Source organism: Crocuta crocuta, unplaced genomic scaffold (genome assembly GCF_008692635.1).
Source record: "Crocuta crocuta isolate KB4526 unplaced genomic scaffold, BGI_CrCroc_1.0 scaffold95, whole genome shotgun sequence".
Taxonomy (NCBI): Eukaryota; Metazoa; Chordata; class Mammalia; order Carnivora; family Hyaenidae; genus Crocuta; species Crocuta crocuta.
The window spans coordinates 6,732,373-6,759,096 of record NW_027530971.1 but is presented as its reverse complement, the minus strand read 5'-3'; the positions used below and the strand labels follow the sequence as shown (position 1 = coordinate 6,759,096).

Here is a 26,724-nt window from a genome sequence, read left to right as displayed (position 1 = left end):
TGCAGCTAGAAGCACAGGGCCCTCAACTTCCAGCCACAAAAACCAAACAGAATAAAAACTTCCCTCCTTCCTCTAGAAACAATGGAAAAAGTATACCTCCCCCATCAGAGGACACTCACTCCCTCCACTTCTGCTCAGGCTACTCTCCACCTCTAACTCCTGCGCTGCGGCTCCCATCCTCCCCTGCAAACTTCACCTGAATGTTTCCTCTAGCAGCCCTGGGTTCTGGGCACTTACATAGGTCACGTCCATCCTTAAAACTAAACAAAAAGCGCCCCCTCCCTTCAAGCCCACTCCTCCGCCAGCTCCTGTTCTCACTTCACCTCCAGACTACCGACACTCTGAGTCTTTCTTCTCGCTCACTCCAATCCACTGCAAACTGAGTTCTGCCCCACGACCCCAGGGCAACTGTGCTCACCAGTCACGGACAGCTCTCTTGTCATCAAATCTAACGCCCGCTTTGTGATCCTTATGTATCCTTGATCTCTACGTGGCATCTAGCCTGAGAAGAGCCCCAACAAGACTTGGTGCTTACTAAGGAGACGGGGTAAGAGATAGGAAGAGAATGGCTCCGAAAGGGCACTGAAAGCTCCTGACCATTTCCACATCATCAGTTTCAGCAGCCAGGCCAGGCAGGCAGTAGACCGAGCACCGGGCTGGGGGAAGCGGACAGAGCCATCCCTCTCTGGAAAATCATGCCTTGTGGAAGGACAGCATAGACAGAGCTGGATTTGAGTTCTAGTTCTATCACACAGCGGTTGCGGGTCTTTGAGTAATTTTCTTAGTATGTCTGCGTCTCTGTTTCTTCATCCACAAAGGAAAAACACCACCTTTACCTGCTTCAGTGAGTGTGAGGATTAAGTGAGAATATATTTAAAGCACTTAGCACGAAATAAATGACAGCTTATCCATAGAGCAGAACACTACTGCCGTCTCAGACACAATAACAGGAAGCTGTGCTTACTGGCATCTGCTGGCAGAGAAAGATGCCACACCAAATGAAGTGAATGGGCAGCCTGCAAAAAACTCATTTTTGTAAGTGGATAGAGACAAATTGTTCAGAAATTCAGAAATTATTATTTCTGGCCGGTGAGCTTATAGATGTTCTTTTATTATTTTGGCTTTCTTGAGCTTCCTAGTTTCTCTACAATTAAGCACATATTGCTTATATAAAATAAAATGTTTCTATTACAAAAAAAGTACAGCACATGGTTAAGTGCTCAGTAATTAGCTAGTATGATGATGATACTTTCTTTTTTTTTTTTTTAATGTTTTATTTATTTTTGAGAGAGAGATAGAGACAGAATGAGCAGGGGAGGGTCAGAAAGAGAGGAGTCACAGGATCTGAAGACAGGCTCCAGGCTCTGAGCTAGCTGTCAGCATAGAGCCCGACACGGGGCTTGAACCCACAAACTGTGAGATCATGACCTGAGCCGAAGTCGGACGCTCAACCGACTGAGCCACCCAGGCATCCCGATGATGATACTTTCTAAAAGCCTGCAGAGAAAAGAGCCAGGACCTGCCTGCCTCGAGAAGGCCTGGGCTGGCCCCCCACCACCGGAGAGGTAAGGTGCCCGTAACTTGAACTGGGGTAGAGAAGGGCTCTGCCTGCGTGGGCTCTCAGTCTTAGGCTCATTTTACCTCAGGCAGAAGCACCTCTCTACCTTGTCCATCTCTGGTCATCAGGAATCTGAAGTAGGGCAGGGGAATCAAAGCTCAAAGTAGTAACGTAAGTATTTGTACACCTTCCTCCTCTGGCCCTTAACTGTGCTAGAAAAGCACAGCAGAAGTAGGGGTCCCGGGGCAAACCCAGTGTGTGAGACCCTGTGTTCCTATGTGTGATCTCCCTCTCATCCCCACAATCACAGGGCGTGTGGCTATGTGGGGATATGTCGATCAGATATGAAGAAGGTCCTTTCAGAAAGAAGGACCCGAATGCACCACCAAGACATTAAACCTGGTGTCAGTATCTGAAACCAGAAAGGAAAAGGACTCTGGTTTGAGACAGAATTGATGACAAGAAGTAAATTCTGCAATGAGCTCGCCAAGAAATGGGAGCATCACGGCAAAGTGAAAATGTGGAATCAGAACTTGGAAAAGTTCTGACTTACGGGAAATCAAATAACCCCACGAAGAAGGGACAGAAACAAGAACACAAAGGAAGGGGGGGTGAGGAGGCACGGAAACAGAAGGGGCACAGGAGAGGGCGGTGGCTGGCGGCAGATGCACGAGCCTGTGACTCAGTGATCAGAGGTCCCGCGGTAGGAGCATTTCGGGAGGTCCGCTGCAGGGCAGAGGAATCAGGTCGGGTGGGAAACGTCAAGGCTGGCAGGCACTGCTGTGCCAGCAAGGCCGTCACCTCATCATTCAGCTGCTTAGCGCATAAATTCCAGAAAAATAGGTTTTGCATTTCGCTGACTACAGTGTAAAAAATAAGTTGACCGTAGGGGGAAAATATGGAAATAATTCATGGGAATACTGGTATCAACCTAGGACCTCTGAGGACTTAACCCTTCCATCTAAGCACCTGGACCACTGCCTAGGAAATAACAGGCCCCCAGGGTCAATGGTGACAGGGAAAGGTTGCGTGCATGCATGTACGTGTGCACATGTATGTGGACAAATTTTCAAATGCGACCCAGCTGCAGAAAGGTCAGGGCAGTGATACCACAGAAACGTCTGACAAAGGCTGAGATGTCCATAGAGAAAAGATACTCTATAATCATTGCATAAATAACTAGAGATTGCAAAACTAAGCTCTCTGTATATTCTTATGAACATGGAAAGGTCTTCAAAAATATTGTAGAGGGGAAAGTTAGAAAACGGTATTGCGATGAAATCGGAATTATATATATTTTAACTATATATGCATATATGTAAACACAAAAAAAGAACGGGAAGGACATATACCAAATTTCAACAATGGCTGCATTTGGCAAGAACAACCTAAGTGAGAAGGGCTAAGTAAGGTATTTAGAATACTTGCACAATTTTTAAAATGTTTTTATTTATTTATTTTGAAAGAGAGAGAGCATGTAAGCATGGGAGGGGCAGAGAGAGAATCCCAAGCAGGCTCCATGATGTCAGCACAGAGCCCGACATGGGGCTTGAACTCACAAACTGTGAGATTACAACCTGAGCTGAAACCAAGAGCTGGAGGCTTAAATGACTGAGACACCCAGATGTTACAGTACTTGCATCATTTTTAAAATACAGCACTGTCGTACAATAAAAGATAAACAAAATTTGACTGTATTTTATTCTCTGCTTTTTCCTCCCAAAGAATTAAGACAAGTATAGAACCTACTAAATTTTCAAAATAAAAACTTAATTCAGGGGCGCCTGGGGGGCTCAGTTGGTTAAACCTTGATCTTAGCTCAGGTCATGATCTCACGGTTCATGGGATCCAGACCCACATCAGGCTCCACGCTGACAGTGCAAATCCTGCTTGGGATTCTCTCTCTCTCCCTCTGTGCCCCTCCCCTGCTCACACATATACACTTTCTCTCTCAAAATAAATAAACAAACTTTAAAATATTTTTAAAAATCATTTATTTTCTACAATGAAAGAGAGAAAAGGCACAAAAGAGAGAGATGTTCATAAATGCTTCTCCTAATATCATTCACAGAGATGCCTTCAATCTAGTAAAACTTCTAAAAATATCTGTAAATCCTTCTTCATCATGTGGCCTGTGTTGGAGGGGAATACCAATAAACAGGATGGTTCCCTGAATAAAGCACTTTCTTTATTCAAAAATATAAAGTGATGGCTCCTGAGATATGTTGAAACTGTAATTAAGTCTGCTGCAGGGGGGGACAAACGACTCCATTTTGGGATTTATTGCTTTTCTAATGTATCCTTTTATAATAAACTGGTAATTGAGTAAAGCAAGTTAGAAGTGTACATTTATATAGTGATATATAATATGTGTGTATATATATATACACATATACACATATATATAAGTGCTCATGTATACTTTCTCCTAATAGTGTAAATATTGTTATTCTTCCTCTGGATCAGTGCTTCTCAACCAGGAGTAATGTTGTCCCCCAGGGAATACTGAGCAATGTCTGGAGACATTTTTGGCTGTCTCCACTGGGGGTTGGAGGTGGATACTCCTGGGACCTAGTGGGCAGAGGGCAGACATGTTGGGAAATATCCGACAATGCATAGGACACCTCCCCCCACCCCCACATACACACAATGAAGAATTACTCAGTCCAGAAAATCAATACTGCCAAGGATTAGGAACCCTACTTGAAACCTAAAATTGTAGCGCTATTTTAAATATTGAAAAAAAATTGAAAAGTAATGATATGTTAAAGCTATTCTCTTATAAGTAGAATTAGGTAAAGAGTATGGATTTGAAAATAAAAATAGGGGATTGATAGTCCTAAAAATTCAACTCTGAATCCTGGTTACCGACTTTGTAACAATGAATGAGTTAAAGTTTCTGCCTCCGTTTCCTCAACTCCAAAATTGTAACTAGAAGATCTACCTTTTAGGGTCACTGTGAACATTAAGCCAGTCAGTCTCAGCACCCTGTACTCCACTGACCTGGCACATAGCAAAAATGCAGTATTCATTCCCATCCTCCTCTTCCTCCCCTCCCACTACGATCCATTCCAATTACACCAAATTACAATCATAGTCTCACCAGAGATTCACGATGAGATGGTACAGCAATTCATAAATTTCAAGAGTAATGTGATACTAACATGTTAAATAGTATCATGACTGAAAATAGGTGAGAGTAGAGGGATTAAGTATTTTATCTGAAAGACCACAGTCACAATTTCTCCTTCATTTTAAGACTAAAAAAAATTCAAGGGATGTCTGGGTGCCTCAGTCGGTTAAGTGTCTGGCTTCCGCTCAGGTCATGATCTTACGGTTCATGAGTTCAAGTCCCATGTCAGGCTCTGTGTTGACAGCTCAGAGCCTGGCACCTGCTTCGGATTCTCTGTTTCCCTCTCTCTCTGCCCCTCCCCAGCTTGCTCTCTCTCTCTCTCAAAATGAATAAACATTAAAAAAAAATTTTAAGATAAAAACTTCACATATAATCCTTTTTTTATTTGCCTCGCATATGCANGTTTGTTCTCAGCATTCAAGAGTCTCTCATGGTTTGCCTCCCTCCCTCTCCCCCACTATTTTTCCCCTTACATATAATCCTTTTAATTTGAATACATCTACTCTATCAAAATGCTACATCCACCATTGTAATGGAGGTGAACAGAGTCGTACAAAGGGAGGGAAGAAGAAAGGAACCATGATGGTAGTAGGTCTCCAATTCATTAAGACCATTCAAAAGGGGTGGAAGATAATGATGGGACCTACTTTGGTGGTGATCCTATACGTAATGTAGGTCTCCATGGTACAGACATGCTTCTTGGGATCATCAACCGTGACAAAGAGGTCTCTGGTCTCACCATCAATGTCATCATCAAGCTGAAGTCTGTTGAGAAGGGAGGATGAAGAAGCCGGACTTGAAGTACCTGCTGGAGTACCACCGTTGGGCAAAATGAGATCCTGAAAGAAGAGAAGAGTCACCTTACAAATGAAATGAAAACACACATCTGGAGAACATCAGCAAAAGTGGCTGCTTTTAGCCAAACCAAGAAACACCTCTAAATATAAAAGTCATGTTCAAAGAAACTGAACCTTTACTTAACATTTCTTTACTTAACATTTCTTTTTTTAAAATTTTTTATATTTTGAGAGAGAGCGAACATGGGCAGGAGAGGGGCAGAGAGAGAGGGAGAGAGAGAATCCCATGCAGGCTCTGTACTGTCAGTGCAGAGCCCAATGTGGGGTTCAAACTCAAGAACCACCAGATCATGACCTGAGTCGAAACCAAGAGTCAGACGCTTATCCGACTGAGCCACCCAGGCACCCTTTATTTAACATTTCTCAAGTGAACAGGTCTTCTGTGACCAAGAGAAACACACTATGGCAGTACTCTACCAGATCCATGCCAACTCATTTTCCAGCAAGCACTGGAGGAGCCACCAGAAGCAAACAGCTGAGGGACAGAGCACAAATGGCCCCACTATCGCGAGACTGACAGAGAGAGTGCCGTGCGCACACCACAAGAGCATTCCCTTTTGGTACCTTTTCTCAAGGCCACCTGCGCCCAGGTAAACATCAACACATCTGAACCCTCTTAAATACTCAGCACAGCTAAAATCTCAATCAGCCATCACAAAGGACATTATGTGCCTCCTGAAAGCAGTTCACACCACCACCTAAAAAGTACATTTGCCAAAATATTGAATCTGAAGCCTGAACAAATCTCTAGACACAATATCAAATTGTAGGAAATATAGAGGAATGGCAGAGATATTAAACCATACTATTAATATAAATCAGAAAAACCCACACTGTATGAAATTAAAGAGAACCAAAGACTGAGTTTCTTCAATAAATGAACTGCAAGGAGAAAGAAAGATAGAAGGAGCACCTAAGAGATGTAAAGCAATCTGAGAGACCTACTGACAACTGCAGTGGATCCTGATTAGAACATAACATTAGGGTTGCCTGGGTGGCTCAGTCGTTTAAATGTCCGGCTTCAGCTCAGGCCATGATCTCACAGTTAGTGAGTTCAAACCCCACATCGGGCTCTGTGCTGACAGCTCAGAGCTTGAAGCCTGCTTTGGATTCTGTCTCTCTCTGCCCCACCCCTGCTCGTTTGCTCTCACTCTCTCAAAAATAATAAACATTTAAAAAAATGTTAACAGATTTCATGATAGTCAGGGAAATGTAAATATTGATCCGTTATTTGATAGTATTTAGAAATTTATTAGGTGTGATAATAGAAGTATTAGGATTTTACAAAGTCCTCATCTCTTAGGAATATGTGTGAAAATATTCATGGATGAAATGATAGGATGTGTGGTATTTGCTTCAAAATCATTAAGGATAGGTAGACAGAGATATAGATGATACAAGATGTGCCAAGGTTGATAACTGTAAACAATATCTGCAGGTTTCTCCTCTTTTGTGTATGTATAAATTTGTCCACAATATAAAAGTATTCAAACGGGGGGAGGGGCACAAATGCCATAAAAGAAAGAGATGGAAAATCTTTTAAATTATGGACCTCTTTTTAGGCCTTAGTAGGAAGCCACTCAACTAAATCATGTTCCTGCAAAGGTATATCCAGAAAAGGTACAGCCGATCTTACCTCTTTGGCTTTTGGGTTTAATAACAGACAAAGCTCTGTCTAGCAGTAGGTGTGAATACATCTCTATGTCACTTTGGAGTCCTCGGGAGGCAAAGACTAAGAAAGACGATAAGAGACAGGACACCATGGAAAAGGCCTTGGAAAGTCTTGTCCTGCTGGTCATCAGATCCCAGGCTGGGGATGGAGAGATGCTTTTACCTGAATTCTCTCTTCTTGTTGCAGGCTGGGTACGACTTGGCCCCCAGGGAAGAGGACACAGAGGAAATGAGGGTCCACCTAGCAGTCATATCCATGGGCTCTAGCTGGAAAGAGGGCGGTGACAAGGCAGAGTCTGGGGTCAAGGGCAATGTCACCCAACTCAATGGATGCTGGAAAGTAAACAGACAAGGCGCCTTCCTTTGTCTCCATTTCTAGGTGTAGATACTCGGATCACATGCATGTTTACACAACGCCAATAATGGTTTTTTGTGGCTACTGAAACAATTCCATTTCACAGAAGAGCCCACTTTCCACCTCTCCTCAGCCCAAGAGCTTGTCGGCCGGGAAGGCGGACCCCATGACCGCTGCCCTCAGTGTGGACGTGACCGCAGAACCTGGCTACAGCAGCATCCAGCTCATCTGACTGCCCTGACCGCACACAGGGCACGAGGTGGCCACACCCCCGCATCTAGGGATCTGAGGATATTTCCTCCTGAGCTCTGCGAGAATAACCATCGTGCCTCCCTCGTTTCAGTAAATATTTAAATGCTGACCTCAGGCAAGGCCCACGCTGGGCACTGCAGGGGCCCACCCTTACTTACGTTTCCTCCACACTCGCACACTGGGCCTCAGCATGGCCCTACCGACGGCCAAGCATTGCACAAGGGAAGCAAAGGACTCAAAATCTTTAGTCAGATAAGCCAACGTGGGCTCTGACAGCAGCTTTCCACCATCTGGACCGGACAGATCTTCCCGGCCTCGTTTCTCAAGGCATCAGTTCCGGAACCCACCGTGCCGTTTCGGGCCCCTCACCTTTGCTTACAAAGCTGCCCCTCTTTTTCATGCCGCGGTCTCCAAGTAGCTCACTTGAATCTGCTCACATGCAGCCTCCCCTTAGAATCCTTCCTGAATCCACCCCCAGCAGAAATTAGCTACTCCTTCTCAGTACTTTGAAGATACTGCCACTGAAGCAGTTTTCTGGGTTGTTTTTTTTTAAAGTTTATTTTATTTATTTTTAGAGAGACAGAGCACACAGCAGGGGCAGAGAGAGAGGGAAAGGGAGAGAATCCCAAGCAGCCTCACACTGTCAATGCAGAGCCCGATGTGGGGCTCATACTCAAGAACCGTGAGATCATGACCTGGGCCAAAATCAAGAGTCTGACACTTAATCGACTGAGTCACCCAGGCGCCCCAGCAGTTTTTAGTTCCAGTCATATATTTACATATGCAACATCCGCAAACACTGCGAGTCCCCGACAACTGTGACTGTGTCTTGTTCACCTGTGTGTGTGTGTGTGTGTGTGTGTGTGTGTGTACACGTCTGTTTGCAGGTCTCTCAGGGACTCCAAGCCAACTCCCCTGACCTTTGCTCCGGGGACCTCTGCCAATAACTTTCCAAAAGCAGCCCACACAAAGGTCTGTGATGTCTTGGCTGGACAGCGGGAAGTTAGCTTGTTCTCAAGTCAGTTCGTGGGGGCGGGTGAGGGGGAGAGAGAGTCAGTTCAGCAGACCTTATCACACTGAAGATTCTTTCCTCCCAGGACTATGTGACCAGGGAAACACTCAGACCCTGACTATCAGGCATTTCATGGAGAATTATGTAAGCACATACGAACAGCTGACAACCTACAAGTGACTAATTTCCTAAAACAGGAGCCCCCAGCCCAGCTTTCCATGGCACGTGTGCACAGTGTTCCCACATTCTTTATATATATGTCTATATATATACACACACTTATATATATACACATATATATAAAGAATACATTTTTTTTTGAGAGAAAGAGAGAGAGAGAGAGAGAGAGAGAGAGAGAGAGAAAATCTCAAGCAGGCCCCACACTGTCAGCACAGAGCCTGATGCGGGGCTCAAACTCACCAAACATGAGATCACGACCTGAACTGAAGTCAGACGCTTAACCAACTGAGCCCCCCAGGTGCTCGTTTCCACATTCTTATTTCATTATAGCTCATGTCAGCCTTGTGAGGTTAGCAAGACAGATATACTGTCTCAACCAAGGGGGAGGCAACTCAAAAAGGTTAGGTAATGTGTCCAAATGAAGCTAGTCATTGCTATGCTAAGAGTTGAATGCAGGTTTCTAGTTCTTAGTTCAAGGTTCTTATCAAGCTGAACGCCTTTTGTGTGGCTTTTTCCATTTTTTCCAACAATGGCCCTCCCCTCACCTCCCCTCCACCTCCCCTCATCTGGCCATAAATCCTTCTGGGTAAATATGAAGCTTCTGTTTTTAAAGCCAGTCAAGGGAAGCTAATAGTTCCCTCAGGGTCTTAATACAAGTTATGCCCCCATAAATGATTCCCTCTCAAGATATGGTCCCCATGAGAAGCAAACGTGGAGGTAAAGTATGGAAATCTTAGGAGGAAAGGGCAGCCCAAGTACTATAGCAGCGGGTGTGCTACGCTGAGAGACCTAAGCCCTCGAGCAGGTGCTGTGGGACAGCGGCACGTTTCTGACCAACAGGAATCATGGAATGCGAGAAGTGACGGAATTCTGGCTCAACTCAGAAGCCTCCTGGTTCGTACCTGCTACCCTAGGGGCAGGTTCCAGGCTGGAGCCAGACAGCTCTTTGAGAAATGTCAATCAGAGCATGCCCCTCCCCTGCTCAAAGCTCTCAAAGACATCCACTCACATTCAGAATCTAATCCAATCTCCCTCCCGTAACCCATAAGGGCCAATGTGACCTCATCATTCTCCCTGACCTTCATCCTTGACGTTCTTCCCTGGCTTCTCATGTTCCCGATGCACAGATCTTGGCTCGCTAAGACCTGAGTGCTTCCGTGTTTGCTGCCCACTGTGCCTGCACCAGTCCTCTCCCCTCACATTCCCATGTGACTGGCTCTTTTCTTCAAACAGGTTCCTGCTAGGGGCGCCTGGGTGGCTCAGTTGGTTAGGTATCCAACTTCGGCTTGGGTCGTGGTCTCACGATCCATGGGTTTGAGCCCTGCGTCGGGCTCTGTGCTGATGGCTCAGAGCCTGGAGCTGCTTCAGATTCTGTGTCTCCTTCTTTCTCTGCCCTTCCCCTGCTCATCTCTCTCTCCCTCTCTCTCAAAAATAAATAAACATTAAAAAAAATTTTTTTAATAGGTTCTTGCTCAAATGACACCTACTCAGAGAGGCCTTCTCAGCCCACAAAAATCTAAAAATATCCCTGCACCCCTCTATCACCTCCCAGCACCTTCTCTGCCTTTATTTTAGTCACAGACTATCTCCATCTGAAAGGTTATTATGTACTGACAAGAGGAGAGACTTTGTCTAATTTTCTCCTCCTCTATCCTTTGGCATGTAGTAGGTACTCAACACATATCTGATGAATGAATGAGTCTTAGAAATGATCCAACTCAATCCCCTGCCAATAGAAGGGACTCAATAAATGTCTGTCAAATGACAACGAAACCGAGCCTGGCAATAACTGGGCAGTTCTGAACCCTAGATCAGGGTGGACTCCAGCAAGTTTCTTAATCTCTCTATGCCCAATCTCCTCATTTATAAAATGGGTATAATGGGATTCAATTAGCTAGTACATGAAAGCAAATGGAATAGTGCCTGGAACACAGTGGGTACTACAATGCTAGTAACATAATAGAAAACAAAACAAACAAACAAACAAAACAAAAGTGAAATCAACTTGCCTGCAAGTATTCTTGCATCCCCCTATAGACCACGGGGCTGGGTTCACAAGAGACACTTAATAAATGCTGCTGAAAATAAAACCTGTATGGGGAGTCATAGTTGGTGTCTCAAATATACCTTCCTCAACGATTTTACTGTAGCTACAGTAACTTGTGAAAATTACAACTACATAGTTAACAAATACATGAAAACCCCTCATTGTTCCAAAATACCAATTCTCACTTATGTCGGTTTCAGTTAGAAGTGAATTTCTTCTCCCCCTCTACCCCTTTTTACCTAGGAAGAGAAATACATACATGGGCTGCTTCAGAAACCCCTTTGGTTCAAAAACTTTCAGTTACAAGATCCACTATTGTGGTCAGCCAGCCGGAGGACAGATTATTAAATTAACATAAATGCTTGGCAAAACTCTATATTACATTCTACATATGGTTTATGAAAAGAAAGTAGTATACATTAGGAACCAATATGGATTTAATTTTTAAAAAGTCATGCTTAAGGGGGAAACAAAAAGAGAGAGAGAGAAAAAGACAAACCAAGAAAGAGACTCTTAACTACAGAGAAAAACTGATGGTTACCAGAGGGGAGGGGAGTGGGGGAGTGGGGTATGTGAAATAGGTGATGGGGATCAGGAGAGCACTTATGATGAGATGAGCACCAGGTGACTAAAATAAAAACTTAAAAAAAAAAAACGTCATGCTTAAATACTCTAACTTCTCTTTTTGATACTATTAGAGGAACGTGGGCAACATGATCTAGTTTCAGAAGAGCTCGATGTAAGGCATCCTTACACTGAAGGGGGGAAGTCTCCTACACTACCTGACTTGTCTCTATTTACCTCCCTCCTGCCAGGCCCAAAGGAGATGCCTGAAGAATGAGTATGTCCTACACGAAATGAACGGAACACTTCTGATTGTTGACTTTGCTGTAAAGTTGAATTTAAGCCCACTTTGGAGAATGCATTCAAAGGGAAAGTCTCAAAAAATGTTCTGTTCAAGGATGTTCATAGCAGAGAAAGGACACAGAGTGAACCCTGGAAAAATCCCAAAGGCTCAATAACCAGGAAATGATCATGTTTATATTAAGAGGAATGTTACACACTCATTTAAACATTATAAAACTAGACTCCTGGGTAAACTCCGTGAGCTGGGCACAGACACACCTTGCATTCTCCCACTTTCTATTCTCCGGATACTAACTTAACAACCTAGAAAATGGAAGAGAAAGAGCAGTGAGGGGGAAAAAAAGAAACAGAAAAGCAGTGACTAGAACTGGACCAGACTGGAAACCAGGCAAGAATGCCATCCAAATGCTAAAACTTCCAGAGGTTTTCTACTGGATATAATTGGGACACAAGTGAGGAAAGAACTAAGAGTTATCTTTAACCCATGTCCCTGAGGTCACTCAAGGTTATCAAGGTTACCTAAGAAGTAGAAAATGCCCTGAAGACCTCACATACACTCTAATTTCAAAGTGCAACCTTCTGGGGGCATGGGCAGGTAGAAGGACTGACAGTGGGGCAAAGGAGGACCGCCTGGTGTCTGGCTGCTGTGGACAAGGGGACGCCAAGCACTGGCAGGTACACCACATAAGGACCACCAGCAAAGGGTGCCTGCCCACACGCATGGCATCCTCTCGCCATGAAGGGGAGAGATGCAAATGCAAGACAAAAGTCAAAGGAACATGAAGGCAGCTGGCCAGCTGCCCTGGGCAGATCCACCAGGCGCAGAGGCTGCAAACTGAAGGAGCTGGACTCCACCGAGGTGGTACCAAAACAAGAAGGAAGCTAGGCTATGCTGGATCCAGATGCAGAGAGAAATGAGGCCAAGTCTCCCTGAGTGACTATCCAGGACCCTGGCTTTCTTCTGTCTGATTCTTCCCCACTGATAGATCACTCAACTGATCTGTCAACTGATAATGCAACCTAAGACCTGAGAAGACAATTCTAACATCATGGAGAAAGAGTGGGAATCCAATAGTTCACTAGTTCTGATAGGTGGCAACTGGCAGGCCTGCATTACCTCATCAGACACAGGAAAACCTAAAAATATATACAGCCTATCCTGGCTCATCATTCAGACCCAAGAAGACCAAAATATGAAGAAAGCAGCCCCATCGTCAAGAGCAGATAAATACATATATATGTGATTTCTCCCAAGAAATAGAACACTGCAGGACACATCTAAAAAACGTCAAAACTAGAAGAGGGAATAAAAAAAGTATAAGGTGAAAACAGAAAAGAGTTTATATTACAAGTCAAACCAGAATATATTTCTTCTAAAACATGAATTAGATCAAGTAACACTTAGGAAGCCTGATCGATATACAGTCGTGGGGTGGGGGGGAGAAAGAGGCAGTAACTATTACCTCTGTGCATGATTATAAATTATAAGGACATGCTATGAAAAACTATGCCAATAAACTTGCAAGTCTAGACGAGACACATACCCCTGCAGGAAAATACCTGGCCAAAATGAAATTTAGTTGAGGGAGAAAATCTGAACAAATAACCACAGAACTGCTGTCACAGAACTGTTCCTGAAAGGTAAGCTAAGCCCCCTGGCTGTACAGCTCAGCTCCACTGAACCTCAAGGAGCAAGTTCTGTTTTATTCAAACACTCGAAGACACAAACTTTTAAAAAAATGAAGAGGGGTGCCTGGGTGGCTCAGTCATTTAAAGCATCTGACTCTTGATTTTGGCTCAGGTCATGATCTCACAATTCATGGGATCAAGCCCCACATGGGGCTCCACGCTGACAACACAGAGCCTGCTTGGGATCCTCTCTCTCCCTCTCTCTCTGCCCTTACCCTGCTCGTGCTCTCTCCCTCTCTCTCAAAATAAATAAATATTGGGGCACCTGGGTTGATCAGTCAGTTAGGCATCTGACTTCAGCTCAGGTCATGATCTCAGTTTGTGGGTTCAAACCCCATGTCGGGATCTGTGCTGATAGCTCAGAGCCTGTAGCCTGTTTTAGATTCTGTGTCTCCCTCTCTGTGTCCCTCTGCCACTCAAATAAGTAAACATTAAAAAAATAAATAAACTTAAAAATTTTTTTTAATAAACAATATATAATGGGGAAAGCTTTTAAATCATTTTATAAGGATTAACTATATCTGATATCAAAATACTAACACAGAAAAGGAAATTAGATACAAGTGTAAACGCTGTCAATAAAGTAACAGCAAGTGGCATATTAAAAGAATTTTTAGGGGCACCTGGGTGGCTTAGTCGGTTGAGCGTCCGACTTTTGCTTAGGTCATGATCTCGCGGTTCGTGGGTTTGAGCCCCGCGTCGGGCTCTGTGCTGACTGCCAGTTCGGAGCCTGGAGCCTGTTTCAGAGTCTGTGACTCCCTCTCTCGCTGACCCTCCCCTGCTCACACTATCTCTCTCTCTCTCTCTCCTGGAAATAAATAAAACATTAAAAAATTAAAAAAATAAATAAATAAAAGAATTTTTAGGGGCACCTGGGTGGCTCAGTCGGTTGAGCATCCAACTTTGGCTCAGGTCACAATCTCACAGTTCGTAAGTTTGAGCCCCATGTTGGGCTCACTGTTGTCAGTGCAGAGCCTGCTGTGGATCCTCTGCTCCTCTCTCTCTCTGCTCCTTTCCCCTCATGCTCTCTCTCTCAAAAATAGATAAACATTTTTAAAAAAAGAATTTTTAAAAAGAAGAATATATCAGGGTGCCTCTGTGGTTCAGGTCATTAAGCGTCTGACTCTTGATTTTGGTTCGGGTCATAATCTCACATCCATGAGATCAAGCCTCATGTTGGGCTCTGTGCTGAGTATGGAGTCTGTTTGGGATTCTCTCTCTCCCCCCCCACTCTGCCCCTCCCCTGCTCGTATGCTCTCAATCATTCTCAAACTAAACATTTTAAAAATAAACTAAAATAAGTAAAACTGAATTAACACAAGCACATTCAAATGCAAATGTTTTAAAAAGAAGAAAAACATATCAGGATCAAGTCAAATATGTTCTAGGAAATCAAGAGTAATTTAATATTAGGAAATCTATTAATGCATTTTATTACATTAGCTGATCATATAATCAGTGTTGAATATAATCATGTCCTTATTGAGATCATTCATTGGTAATGAACTGGTATCAGCCATTCCAGTAAAATCTCGAAGTAAAATTAAGAAATAAAAGTAAAGTTCCTAAGAAGTGAAATTTCTTTGCAGTTGCATTTCTGTGTACTAATAGTGAAGTGGCAGGAAAGAGGAATTAAGGAAACAATCCCACTTACAACTGAACCAAAAATAATAAGATACCCAAGAATAAACTTAACTTATCCAAGGAGGTAAAAGGCCTACACTCTGAAAACCATAAAACATTGATGAAAGAAACTGAAGGTGACACAGATAAAAAATATTCCATGTTCACGGACTGGGAGAACAAATATTGTCACAATGTGCATACCACCCAAAGCAACCTACACATTTAATGCAATCCCTAACAAAATAACAACAGCATTTCTCACAGAACTAGAACAAGTAATCCTAAGATTTATATGGAGCCAAAAAGACCCTAAATAGCCAAAGTAATCTTGAAGAAGAACAAAGCTGGAGGTATCACAATCCCAGATTTCAAGCTGTACAACAAAGCCACAGTAATCAAAACACTACAGTCCTGGCACAAAAACAGACACATCGGTGGATCAAAATGGACAGTCCAGAAATAAACCCATGATTATATGGTCAACTAACCTACGACCAAGGAGACAAGAATACGCAATGGGAAAAAAACAGCCTCTTCAACAAACAGCGTTGGAAAAACTGTCCAGCTACATGCAAAAGAACAAAAGTGGACCACCTTCTTACACCATACACACAAATAAACTCAAGATGGACTAATGTGAGACCCAGAACCATAAAATCTTTAGAAGAAAAACATTGGCAGTAATCTCTTTGACATAACCTCTGGTCAACAGACATGTGAAAAGATATTCAACGTCACTTAGCATCAGGGAAATAAAAAACAAAATCATAAGGAGATAATCACTTCATACCTGTCAGAATGGCTAAACTCAAAAACACAAGAAACAAGTGCTGGGGAGGGTGTGGAGAAAAAGAACCCTCATGCACTGTTAATGGGAATGTAAACTGATGCAGCTACTGTGGAAACCAGTATGGAGGGTCCTCAAAATATTAAAAATAGAATTACCATATGACCCAGTCATTCCACTACTAGGTATTTACAAAACAAAACACTAATTTTAAAAGATATATGCACCCTACTATTTATAACAGCATTATTTACAATAGCCAAGATATGGAAGCAACACAAGCGTCTACCCATGGATGAATGGATAAAGAAGATGTGGTGTAGGGGCATTCTTGTGGCTCAGCTGGTTAAGTACATGCCTCTTGATATCAGCTCAGGTCATGATCTTGCTGTCATGGGACTGAGCCCCCGCATCAGGCTCTGCCTGCTAAGTGCAGAGACTGCTTGGGATTATCTCTCTCCCTATTTTTCTGCCCTTCCCCTGCTTGTGTGCTCTCTTGCGCGCGCTCTCTCTCCCAAAATAAACATTAAAAAAAAAAAGATGAGGTGTATATATACAATGGAATATTACTCAGCCACAAAAAGAATGAAATCTTGCCATTTGAAACAACATAGATGGATCTAGAGGGTATAACGCTAAGTGAAATAAGTCAGAAAAAGAAAATACCGTATGATATCACTCATGTGTAGAATTTAAGAAAGAAAATAAGGGGAAAAAAAGAGAAACAAAAACCAGACTCTTAAATACAGAGAAAAAACTGGTGTTTGCCAGAGGGGAGGTGGGTGGGGGATGGGTGAAACAAGTGAAGGGATTAAGAGTACACGTATCATGATGAGCACTGAGTAACGTATGGAACTGCTGGATCGTTATATGCCTGAAACGAATATAACACTGTAAGTTAATTCTTCTGGTATTTAAAACAAAATTTTTTTAGTGTGTATTTATTTTTGAGACAGAGAAAGACAGGGCATAAGCAGGGGAGGGGCAGAGAGAGAGGCAGACACAGAATCCAAAGTAGGCTCCAGGCTCTGAGCTGTCAGCACAGAGTCCGACGTGAGGCTTGAACTCATGAACCACAAGATCATGACCTGAGCCGAAGTTGGTGCTTAACCACCCAGGTGCCCCTAATTATACCGGACTTTTTAAAATAAATACATAAAATTTGTTTAAGAAACAAAAACAATACCAGTTCCATGGCAGATTTTTCCAGGAACCAGCCTGGATATGATGAGACTTTTAGAGAGAATGTGGAGGGGCGGGAAAGAAACAACAACAACAAAAAACAATAAAACTCCTAAATATTTTTAATAGTTTATCTCGGAAAACATCAACAATGAACCTCAAAAACATTCTGTGAAAGAAGTCAGACATCAAAGGCCGCATATATCATTCCATTCATAGCAAATATCCAAACAGACAAAACCTTAGAGACAGAAAACAGATTTTTGGGTGCCAGGGGCTTGAGGGAAGAGAGAACAGGGAGTCGGATGTTTGATGGGTACTGGGCTTCTTCCAAGGGTCACGAAAACATCCTGGAGTTGGACAGTAATGATGTGGGCACAATGCTGTGAATACATTAAAAACCACTCAACTGTATACTTTAAAACGGTGATTTTAGGGTACGTGAATTGGATCTTGGTAATATTTGTAAAGCAGCAAACAATATGAAACACTAAAGGCCTGTCTACTAAATTCAGAAACAAGATTCTGCTACCTACTATCACCCTATTATTCAAATTGTTCTGGCGACTCTAGCTAATGCAATGGCGTGCATACACTAGAGCTCCAGGCACTGAAGTATTTAAAAAGAATAAAAACATGCAGCGATCCACCGTATCGCTCCCTGGCAAGAGGCTGGTTTCCTCCCAAGTTATCTGAAATTTTAATTCACATAACGGAGAGGAAATGTATTTAAAACATTTAAAAATGATCGTTCTGAACTGCTGTGAAGTACTGAACTAAACAGTGTTCAGCGACAAAGGAGAGGGCATAAACTATACGGCAGATGGCACGATCATTTGCAGTTATTCACTTCCTTCCTTTAAGAGGATTATACACTCTTACTATTGCCAAGTGACTGCCCACGGGAGGGCACATCTCCACCTCATCGCCGTGAGGCTTGGCTGTGTGACCTGCTCTGGCCAAGAGCACATGAGCAAATGTGACACACGTACCAGATGGGAGCAGACACGATCAGAGCAACTGCATGTTTCCACCAGCTCTCTCGTCTCTCCTCTTCCTTGAAACTGGCATGACCCCACGGGGGCTGCTCCTTCAGATTGGGACAAGGGCCATAGCAACTGGCTCACAGCCACCGACACGTATCGGGACCTAGAAATTCATGTTTGCCACAAACCTTTGAATTTTTGTAGTTACTACCACAGCAAGGCTCATACATACAATTATAACATTTTCTACATAATTTTTTAAAATCTAAATATTCAATATTGAAACGAACAATATGAAACTTTAAGATGTAGGAATGTATCTTTTTTTTTTTCCTGTACAGTTATTCAAATACATCTTAACTATATTTCCTAAGTTCCAGGACCCTACTTCTTGCTGAGGAAGCTCAGTCCTCCTTCCTTCCTATCTTCTGCCCGGGAGTCCCTATCACAAATATTCTCCAAACTTCCAAGGTTGCTTGCACAAGTATCTCCACGTTCCCAAGGCCTACCAGCCTGCAGTTTCTAGGTTGGCATCTTCTCTGAACATCTTATCTTCTCCAGTTTTGGATTCTTGACCATTTCTTTTTCTTCCTTTCCTTCCTTCCTCCCTTCCTGCTTTCCTTCCTTCCTTTTCTTTTATTTTAGAGAAGGGGGGAAGGACAGAGGGGGACAGGAGAGAGAATCTTAAGCAGGCTCTTGAAACCTGACTCTGGACTTGATCCCACAACCCTGGGATCATGACTGAGCTGAAATCAAGAATCAGGGGCGCCTGGGTGGCTCAGCTGGTTAAGCATCTGACTTCGACTCAGGTCATCATCTCATGGTTCGTGGGTTCATGCCTCACGTCTGGGCTCTTGTACTGATAGTTTAGAGCCCGGAGCCTGCCTCGAATTCTGTGTCTCTCTCCNATATATATATATTAAGGGGAAAAAAAAGAGTTGGAGTTGGATGCTCAACCAACTGAGCCATCTAGATGCCCCTGGACCATTTCTTACGAGGTAAAGACTCTTCTTCTTTAGACACAGGTTAAGAAACTACCTGTTTCAGGGTGCCTGGGTGGCTCCATCAGTTAAGCATGGGACTCTTGATTTCTGCTCAGGTCATGACCTCACAGTCTTGAGATCAAGCCCTTTGCCAGGCTAAGCAGTGGATATGGAGCCTGCTTGGGATTTTCTCTCCCTCTCCCTCTGCCCCTTCCCTGCTTGAGTGCACTCGCTCTCAAGGAAGGAAGGAAGGAAGGAAGGAAGGAAGGAAAAAAGAAACCACCTGTTTCAAAGCTTTATTTCTAGATTAACAAAGTTGTTGAGAAACTGAAAATGTTTCCCTAAATTTTCTATCAGAAAACCTGCCCTTCAAGTAAAATCCACTAACTGGCTTGATGCAAAAGAAAGCCTCTAACAAGAACACAAGTGAAGTCCAAATGAAGGAGCACAAGCCTACATTCTTTGGCTAAGATTCCAATGTCTGTTACCAGCTTTTTCTAAAAATCTCCAGACTAGCAATCAATTACTTTTCCAGACATTCTTGTGATTCTGGGGAGCAAAGGTTTTTCTCCCAACCTCAGATGAATTTAAACATGATCCCTCTCCATTCCTTCTAAGGAGGATACACTGTTTCAACCACATATTGAACACCTAATCCAAATTAGCTCAAGCGCTGATGCAGAGCTACCGCACAAAAACAAAAGAGACAACAAACACTTTAAAATCGTGTTTCAAGGACTCAGTCTATTTGGGCATATGGGCATGAGAACCTCTATGGTGCAACCCACCACGGGCTGCCATGCAACACAAAGGAGCAGGACAAAGGATGCTGGGGCACCGTGAGAAAGTGCATTTGCCCACGGGGCAAACAAGGCTGTGGGAGACCAGGCTGAGAAATCACAACACCTGAAGGAGAGGTATTTTCAAAAGGCTGTGCCTAACTGCATGGTTGCTAGGACTGACTCACAACGCAAAGGTTCTGCCTCTCTTGCTAGCCAGTACGCGCAGGCCATCTGGAGGGCTCAAAAGCCCCAGCAGTCAGCTTTCTAAAAGCGTGGATTAAAGAATAATAATAGGGGAGCCCGGGTGGCCCAGTCAATTAAGTGTCTGGTTCTTGATCTTGGCTCAGGTCTTGGTATCAGGATGGTGAGTTCAAGCCCTGCACTGGGTTCCACGTTGGATGTGAAGCCTACTTAAAATAATAATAACAGTCAATAACAATAATAATAAAATTAAAAGTGTTGATTAAATTTCCCCCAAAAGCACATATTCAAAGAAAATATGACTCTCCCTAAAAACCTGCTCTCTTTTTGTGCCGACCTTGACCCACTCTGAAAGTTAAGTAAAGACATTCCTCCACTGATAATTCTGCACCAAAATCACATGAGGGTCTGGGGCATAGAACTCCTCAGAAACCATCCAAGTTGTCTGAGTCAGACATGAATAAGAAAAGGCTTAGAAGTGGCATGCATCAGGTCACGTAAGTGGAAATGTCAGGAATCCAGGTCTTTGGTCCCTATTCTAGGGTAGTGTTGCACAACCTAGATTCTTCCTCCTGTAGCTTACATAAGAAGGTGAGTGAGGTAGACAAGCGGAAAGAGACCAATTGAGAAAAACTTACATTATGATTGGTAATCAACAGAGGATAAGTGAAATTTCATAAAGATCCGGAAGTTAAGCTACTGTAACATTGGCTAAGGTCCTCCTTTATATGCCCTTCCTATCCTAACCCACCCCATCCACTCCGATCTGTAATAATAGAGGCAAAGAAGAAAGATCAGGGCTTAGAGTCCAAATGACCGGGCTTGAATTCTGACTTTGCTCCTTGCCAGGCCTGGGGTAAGTCACCCAGTCTCTCTGAGGCCCCGTTTCTGCATCTAGACATGGAGGGTGTACATATTAAAGAAAACACATAACATGCCTAGAAATAACCCCTCAACAAATGTTGGTTCTTTCCCATCCTTCACTGAGTATCTCTTAACTGTACCTTTCATTCATCTGACAAAACCTGGGTCTATGGGTGCCTGGCTGGCTCAGGCAGTGGAGCACTGTGACTCTTGATCTCGAGATTGTGGGTTCAAGCCCCATGTTGGATGTGGAGATTCCATAAGAATAAAATCTTTAAAAACAAAACCCAAAACCTGGTTCTAATGTTCACGTTTCCGTGCTACCATGTGGCACGGCACTACATATCTGGAATGCACTCCATATTCGATGACACAAATTAAAATTTAAAGGGGCATTTTTGGTTTTCAGAACCAGGACCTGGAGGAAACAATATACTAACATGCTGAATATGTATTAGGTGATCAAATACTTGTTGATGAATCGTCTTTCCATACCAAACATTTTTAAGGGCAACAGCTTTTCATGTGAGGAACAGAACAAGGCAGGACTCAATTACCAGTAGCAAGTGCCAGGGGGCTACTGTGGAGTCCATCGTTACGGCCCACACCCCTCGGCCGTGCTTAAAAAGCCTTGCACATTGAGGCGCCTGGCTGGCTCAGTCAATGGAGCATGTGCCTCTTGATCTTGGGGTTGTGTGTTTGAGCCCCATTATGGGGATTGAGAGTACTTAAAAAACAAAATCTTAAAAAAAAAAAAAAGCCTTGCACATTTAGTAAAACTAAAAATGTCCTTGCCTCAAAAATTACTTCAAGCTCACCATTCCTCTATAAGAGGGATTCTTTCTCAGGAATTCATAAGCACTGCATGCCAAAAATTTATGTGCAAAATTTTCTGTGTGCACATGGGCATTTGAATCTTCCTTCAGAGAGAACCTACCATTTTTAGAGTACCCAAAATACCCATGGGGAAATAAGCACTGCAGATTCTAAACTCTCTAAATTAAAAAGGGGAAACAGAAACACATTTCAACTTCCATGAGCTCCCCAAGTTCAAACTGCCGTCTTACAGAGTACCCTCATATGCCATGATTTGTGACACATACCCTACTTTTGGTGGTGAGGATGCCCTTAAATCCTCAACCCAAACCTAAAACTAATCTGAGATGAGAATTTGTTAAATTAAAAAGAACTATGTGACTATATTCAAATAAGTCATGCTTGCTCAAGAAAAGTTTTTTTTTTTTAAATGCTTATTTATACTTGAGAGAGAGACAGAGACAGAGTGTGAGTGGGGGAGGGGCCGAGAGAGAGGGAGACACAGAATCTGAAACAGGCTCCAGGCTCTGAGCTAGCTGTCAGCACAGAGCCCGATGTGGGGCTCAGACTCCCAAGCTGTAAGATCATGACCTGAGCCGAAGTCAGAAACTCAACATACTGAGCCACCCAGGTGCCCCAAAAAAGTTTTTACCTCATTTTTTTCTCCTTGTACAGGATGCATACCTAGTATTCTCTCAATACTACTTTTGCGGCATTCAACACTGTTGGTTGGATTCAGGAGTCTGCACCTTGCCACAAAGGAGCTAAAAACTTTCGGTGGAACTCTTCAAAGCCTGAGACAGGTTTCCCCACAGCCTCCTTTTGAGAAGCCTCAAGTGTGTCCGGCTCTTACCCCAAAGTGCAGATGCATTTCCAGGCTTGAGATCCACCTGGCTACCTGGCTGTTCCAGATCTAATTCCCACATTCCTACTGATGTGATTCAGACCGGATGTGAAGGATTTCTTCTCATTCCCAAGGTTAACTGATTCACTGGCATGGAAAACGGCACTCGATAACTGAGTGTCTGATCACATCTAAACAGTAAAAGAAAAGGCAGGAATAGGACATCCTAAACCACAACAGCTCAAAAGAGTTTCGCAACTAAGTAACCAGACAAGGAAAGTGGAAAAATGACAGGAGGGAGGGGCATCCAAAAAAAAGGGCTTTAACATGGTCAGTCTGGCCTCTTACGTGGGCGTCCCCAGCTCCGAGGCGGAAATAAGCCCTCCAGGTAGCAGCAGGGGACAGAAACAGAGGAAGGACAAAAGTCAGGGAAAGAATGCGGACAAACATCTCACAGCCTTATGTGCCTATAAACCACGAGGATGAAACAAAGTCGGACGGGCGTGGTGCCCGCGTGGCGACGTGGCCATGGCCGTGGGATACCCATCTACACGGGGAGGTGGGGAGGCTTGTCCTGAAGCCAATATGCAAAAGATCAATAAACAGCAAGGATTCCTCAAGACGTCTTTATTTACACTTCACATATGCTTGGGAAGGACGTCAACTGCCCAGAGTAAAGATTATTATGTTTTTAGTTAAGGCTGCTGGGCGGGGAAGGGAGGGGTGCTGATAGATTAAAGGGGAGCACACTTTCTTCAAAGCCACTCCTTTAGTATAACTGTTGTCTGACAAAACTTAAAGATCATATTCCTTTTTAATTAAATGCTTTAAGCATCTTTCTTCAACTAGTAAAAAAAAAAAAAAGTTGATTGTCTCTACGAGATGGCAGAGGGAATGGGACAAAATAATGGTCACTTTCACTTTACAGACCGAAAGAGAGATGTTTTCCAACACAGGAGGGATTCAAGTATAGCCTCATCAGCAGGGCACTGTCCTCCACCACGAAAAGACGGTACAGAAAGAAAAGTCTACTCATTCATGTATCCGTCCTGATAAACACAGAGTTCTTGCTGAGTGCCAGGTACTACCTAGATTCAGGGGAAAGCAAGCCGGTAAGGGGTTTACTTGAATCATGTCAGGGTGAGGTAAGGGGGGTGGCACAGGCTGGGGACAAACTGCAATGGGATACAATGTGATCGATACAGGAATGCAGAGAAAGCTGCTGGGCTCCAGTCTTAGGAAAAGAGAGAGAAACTCTGCCCGCTGAGGAAGGCTTCAGAGAGGACAGTCCGCCTGGGCTTTGCAGAATGGCGGAAGTCCTGGCTTAAAACACCAGATCTCCTGGGGCACCTGGGTGGTTCAGTCAGTTGAGTGACTTCCGGTCAGGTCATGATTCTCACGGTTCGTGAGTTTGAGACCCATATCAGGCTCGCTGCTGTCAGCATGGAGCCTACTTCAGACCCTCTGTCTCCCTCTCTCTGCCCCTCCCCAGTTTGTGTTCTCTCTCAGAAATAAAGAAACATGTTTAAAAAAAAAAAAACCCAAAACTCCAGTTCTCCTAATAGCTATGTGGCTGCAAGAAAATCACTTAAACTACCCAATGTTCGCTAGAAAATGGCAAGACCACCCCATCCGGGTGGCTAGGCTGTCTGGAGAGTATCGAGCATGTCTGTATAAACAGTGAAGAGCCACTTAATGGAAGAGAAAGGCATTCTGGCGTGGAACACAGCCACGGGGTGAGGTGCAAAGACACAGCTGGGGAACATCATCGTGGACAGGCCATGGTCAGGAGCCATCCAGGGGGAGCCGCAGGCAGGAAACAGTGCCTGAAAGGCATACTGGCTCCAGACTCAGAGGGATCTTAAACATCATGCTTAAGAATCTGAGGTACACCCCGCAGAAAAAAGGCTAAGCATTTAAGCAGAAAAGTGGCAATCGAATGTTAAGTTTTACAAAAAAGACCTCGGAAAAAGCACAAGGAGTAAGAAGAGAAAGAAAGAAGAGATCAGGGAGGAATCAGTTCAGGAGCTGCTGTAATTGTCCCGACACACTTTCCCTTCGAAGGGTACCGGAACCAGGTGGAAGATGCCAAGGAAAGGGAAGGACAGATGAGAAGCCAACACTAAGGTCGGATGGCCAGGGAAACTCTGAGGAATGTTTCCTAGGCAGAAGAATCAGTCTGGCCACACTAGGGGGACGGGTGGAGGGGGGACACAGGCAGGGTGTCATGTTTCAAACACAGGTAAATTACAGAGGATTAGAAATTGCTGCAGTTCTAGCAAAATCAAGTACACCCAAGTTCAACAGCCCTGCGTGCTGCCCTTAAATCCATGGAGCCCATTCTTAGGACAAGAGGGCAAGTCCTGTCAAAATGACTGTGTTCAGCAAAGACTCAGACCAAGGTCACCAGGTCCCTGACATTCTTACCCACCTGGGAGCTGCCTCCCTGGGTGGATTCCCACCACTCACCTCCGGTCACCTGCTTCGGTGATACCTGATCCAAGCCAGTTTTCCACTGCTGCAAGCCAGCACCCCTCACTGCAGGAACTCCCATGGGGAGCCTTACAGCACTGTCTGTTTAAGGAGGCCAGATGGACAAACAGCCCACAGGCTGTCATCACGGCCCAGTTTCGACACCTGGCCAGAAGGTACATCTTGGGTCATCTGAACCAACCCCAGGCAGACAGCAAAAGGTGGCCAGCTGAGCACCACGAAGGCCTGGGCTGAGCTGACTCAGAAACATAACCCCCAAACAGAAAGCAAACTCTTAGGGCTAAGAAAGATTACAGGACTTGGAGACACAGCCACCTACACACATACCTCTTAGTCAAGGGGAGGGAAGGTAAAGGAATGAAATGTTTTAAGCCCATACTCTCTGCCAGGGACTATGCAAGCTTTAACCCTTAAAAGAATTCATTTAACCCTTAAAAATAAGTCAGGGGTGGGGGAAGGAGAAGGAGGCGAGCTTTATTATCCCTGTTTTCCTGCTAAGAGAACAGATTCAGGGAGGTTACAGGATGGGCCCAAGGTCACTCGGCCAGAAACAGGCAGAGACACAGCACCAAGAGTCCAGAGCAGAGGCTGACAGCTCTCCACTACCCACCCCCTGGCCCTAGATTTCATTAAATAGACACCTTCTGGACAAGAGACCCCCCCACTACCACCACACGTGCCTTTGCACCTGCACCAGCACCTGGTGGTAAGCAATCCTTCACAGGTGCTTCTTAAAAATGATTCCTGATCCACAGTGTCAGAGAAATAAATCAAGCTACTTCTCTCAAAGGATTTTAAGAGGCAGCCAGCTCCAGAGAGATCCTACATAAAGGAACAAAACCCATGAACAAACAGCTCTATTTGCCAGTCAGCAATCTCATGGACTCCAGAAAAATAAACAAGACCCCACCACAGCTTCTGCACTTGGAAATAAACCTGAGTGATTAGATACCATTGTTCATGGGCACATCTGGCTTGAACATTCAGTGTTAATGCAGAGAGTAAGGGCTTCTCATCCCAAAGAACTCTGGAGCAACACAGATCCTGCCCAAACAGTTTGATGACTTACCCTGTCATTCCTGAAATTGACAGAACAGACCTGAGTTAATACATGGTAACTATGGAACTTCAAATAACGAAGAAAGAAAAGATTTTTCAATAAATACCGATGGAGAATTCAGTTAGCCATTTAGAAAACAAGTTATATCTTTCTCTAATACCAAGCGCAAAAGTAAATATCAAGAGTAAATATCAAAAAAAGTAATAATATATGATGACTTAGGGTATTTTGTGTTTTTGTTTTGTTTTGTTTTGTTTTTTATTTATTTATTTTTTTTTTAGTGTTTTATTTATTTCTAGGAGAGAGAGAGAGACAGCATGAGCAGGGGAGGGTCAGAGAGAGAGGGAGTCACAGACTGAAACAGGCTCCAGGCTCTGAGCCGGCAGTCAGCACAGAGCCCGACGCGGGGCTCGAACCCACGAACTGCGAGATCATGACCTAAGCGAAAGTCGGACACTTAACCGACTAAGCCACCCAGG

General features: G+C 43.9%; 1 protein-coding gene across 8 annotated transcripts in view; it reads right to left on the bottom strand.

Annotated features, from left to right (window-relative positions):
• Window positions 1–22,862, bottom strand: part of SNX30 (sorting nexin family member 30) — a 94,554-nt gene extending 71,692 nt beyond the window's left edge. For 5 of the 8 annotated variants that reach the window (XR_013336465.1, XR_013336466.1, XM_077769881.1 and 2 more), the window contains exons 1-2: window positions 22,501–22,862; window positions 5,339–5,530 (exon numbers count right to left, since the gene is read on the bottom strand). Coding sequence is in view for 6 of the 8 variants with exons in the window: in XM_077769881.1 (XP_077626007.1) it covers window positions 5,339–5,530; window positions 22,501–22,530 (222 nt within the window). In the remaining 2 variants the exon portion in view is untranslated. Of the gene's footprint in view, window positions 1–5,338; window positions 5,531–18,208; window positions 18,366–22,500 lie in introns of all 8 variants that reach the window. The other 3 variants (XM_077769886.1, XM_077769883.1, XM_077769885.1) reach the window with 3 other exon arrangements.
• Between the last annotated feature and the right edge of the window lie 3,862 nt (window positions 22,863–26,724).